Here is a 2,632-nt window from a genome sequence, read left to right as displayed (position 1 = left end):
AGGGGGTTGAACCAGGTCCCAGAGCAAATGCCCCTGTCACTCCCCACTGTGCAGTGCGCGCCTCCACTGCTTCCGTTCCTGGGTGCCGCGTCCTCACCACTGCCCCCACCCCCAGCCCACGGTGCCGCGCTCCTCCTTGGAACTGAGCTCCCAGGCCCCAGCGCCGGCCGGTCCTTGCTTCCCCGCAGCCTCCGGCCCACCCCCCGCCCCCTCCCGCCCCGCTCGCCAGAACGCGCCTGCACCGGCCAAGCTCACTTGGCGTCGGAGGTGAGGCGCGGCAGACTGCCGGCGCCCATGGCCGACACGTGGTGGTGCGGGGGCGGCACCTGGCACATGCTGCAGGGGCAAGGCATGCCGCCCCAGTGCTGGAAGCCGCCGCCGCCCCCGCCGCTGCCGCCCGCGCCCCCCAGCGGGGCTGCCGCCGCCGCCGACGGAGACTTGAGCAGGCCGTGAGGGGGCCGAATGGAGCCGACCGACGACAGCCCGGAGCCGGGCAGGGAGGCGCTGGACACCGCGGCGGCGGCCGCAGCGGCGGCGGCGGCGGCGGCGGCGGGAGGCAAGATGGGGTGGTGCACCGCCGGGTGGTGCGCCGCGTGGGCGGCGGCCGCGGGGTGCGCGGTGGCGGCGGGCAGGGGCGCCGAGTGCGCCAGGCCGCCGCAGGCCGATGGGTGGAAGCCGGCGTGGTGGCCGCCGTAGATCTCGCTCACCAGTCGCTTCATCTCCTCCAGCGAGTTGGTGAGCATGAGTATGTAGTTGCGCGCCAGCAGCAGCGTGGCGATTTTGGAGAGCTTGCGCACCGACGGGCCGTGCGCGTACGGCATGACCTCGCGCAGCCCGTCCATGGCGATGTTGAGGTCGTGCATCCGCTTGCGCTCGCGGCTGTTGATCTTGAGGCGTAGCTGCTGCAGCTCGGGCTCAGTCATCTGTTTCTTGTCCTTCTTAGTGGACGACGCGGCCGCTGACGACGTGGACGACGAGGTGCTGGACGAGGATGACTTGAAGCCACCGCCGCCCAGCTTGTCCCCCGGGTGCGCGCCCGCCGCGCCCATGGCGCCGCGCAGCTCGGCGCTCCGCTCTGGCGGGCAGTCGCTGGGCGTGGACGAGGACACGGTGCCCCCCGTGAAGCCGCTGCCCCCACTGCTCTTGCTCCGGGCCGGCAGGAAGAGGTCATCGGGCTCTGGCGACGACGGGCGGCTAGACACCAGGCTGGCGTCCGAGTCCATGGCCCCGAGGGATAGTCGCAGCTTTACGCAGGGTCCTCCCTCCCTCGGTCCTCAAAGCTTCCACGGACGCCTACTGCGGAGAGGAGAAGAAACACGAGAGAGGTAGAGATCAGAATCGAGACTGAGATCGAGAGGCACTCGGTCAGTGAGACAGAAAAGCTGTTCCCGCCTGCACCGCAGCTCGGGGTCCGGGCGCGTGTGGCCGGTCGCTTCTGGTGCACCTCGCTGTCTCTGGCCTTCCTTCCTGCGGCATGCAGGTACGCTAAAGTCATCCCTCTTTCCCTCCCTGCTACCTCCCCCCCGCTCTCATCCACAGGTGGTTTAATCCAGGGAGGATGGGGTGCCCCTCAGTGCGGGTGGCATTCCAGGGTTTTTATGCCTTTTATTAGGAATGCGGAGGCTGGATCTCCAGGGCTGGAATGAAAGAGTATCAAGCGAGGGCTTTTCTTTGGGAAGGTGGAGATCTAAATAGAGAAGTATTTATCTGGTTCCTCAAACGCATCCACCTTATCTCCATCGACAGCGCGCAGCAAACACACGCTCATAGGCCGGCACCCAGCGCCCGCGCCGGGCCCAGATTCCACGCGCTGCCTCCGGGGCCAGCCGGGGGCTCGCCAGCTGACCGGGACTTGGGCAGAAGAAGCTATTGTTGCCCCGACTTCTCGCTTTTTGGCGAAAGGTGTGCTGCGGTCAGTGTGGGAAGGGTCAGAGCAGCGAAGCCGCTCAGGAGAACAGGCGCGCAGGGGAGGGATCTGCGTCCCCTTTAACGGAGCTTCCCGGGTCGCAGCCGAAGTGAGGGGCGTCTGTCCCTGGGATGTAGGCTGGAGTTGCTGGGGGGCGGGGACACTTACTGTGGATGCAATTAGAGGAGCTCGTTCCCAAAAGCTGTAGCAGAGAACCGGGCCAAGGCGCTGATGTCGCGTCGGTCTATAATACGCATCCGCACCTTTCCCGGCTCGGAGGGTTTTTATAGCCCGGTGGCAGCGGCGACGGCGGAGGTGGCCGCGGCGGGGGCGGGGAACAAAGTGCAGGTCCTGGAGGGGCCACCGCGCCAATGAGCTGGGCCGGCTCGGGGGGCTGGGAAGCTGATGTCATCGGGGCTAATTCCGCTCAATGAAACTCGCCGGGCCGGGCACACGCCTCCTCCCCGCTCACAGCCAATGGGCGCCCGCGGCCGGGAGATTCTTGGGGAGGGACTGGAGCAAGGACCCCGAGAGGGCGTGTGAGAGGCTAAGGGGGAGGAGGGGGGCGGGCTCGCGGGGGAAGTGCAGAGGGCAGCGGTTGGGACCGAGGGAGAGAGGGAATATGGTCAAATTTCTATTAAAATACAGGAACACAAAGTCAGGCTGGGGGATGGGATGGGACGGGATGGGGGCTCTGTACACAAACTAACCTGATGCACAAGGCGT

At 66.9% G+C, this 2,632-nt stretch overlaps 1 protein-coding gene across 1 annotated transcript; it reads right to left on the bottom strand.

Moving 5' to 3' along the window:
• Positions 1–229: 229 nt before the first annotated feature.
• On the bottom strand, positions 230–2,230 carry OLIG2 (oligodendrocyte transcription factor 2). The gene is made up of 2 exons (XM_082461373.1): positions 2,075–2,230; positions 230–1,296 (listed from the first exon to the last, which is right to left on the bottom strand). Exon 2 carries the CDS (start codon positions 1,221–1,223, stop codon positions 252–254), a length of 972 nt encoding a protein of 323 aa, XP_082317499.1. The 5' UTR covers positions 1,224–1,296; positions 2,075–2,230; the 3' UTR covers positions 230–251.
• Between the last annotated feature and the right edge of the window lie 402 nt (positions 2,231–2,632).

The sequence above is a fragment of the Balaenoptera physalus genome, assembly GCF_965194825.1.
Source record: "Balaenoptera physalus genome assembly, chromosome: 4".
In the NCBI taxonomy this organism is placed as follows: domain Eukaryota; kingdom Metazoa; phylum Chordata; class Mammalia; order Artiodactyla; family Balaenopteridae; genus Balaenoptera; species Balaenoptera physalus.
Note: the sequence above shows the minus strand (reverse complement) of the source record. Positions and strands in the feature narration are given on the sequence as shown.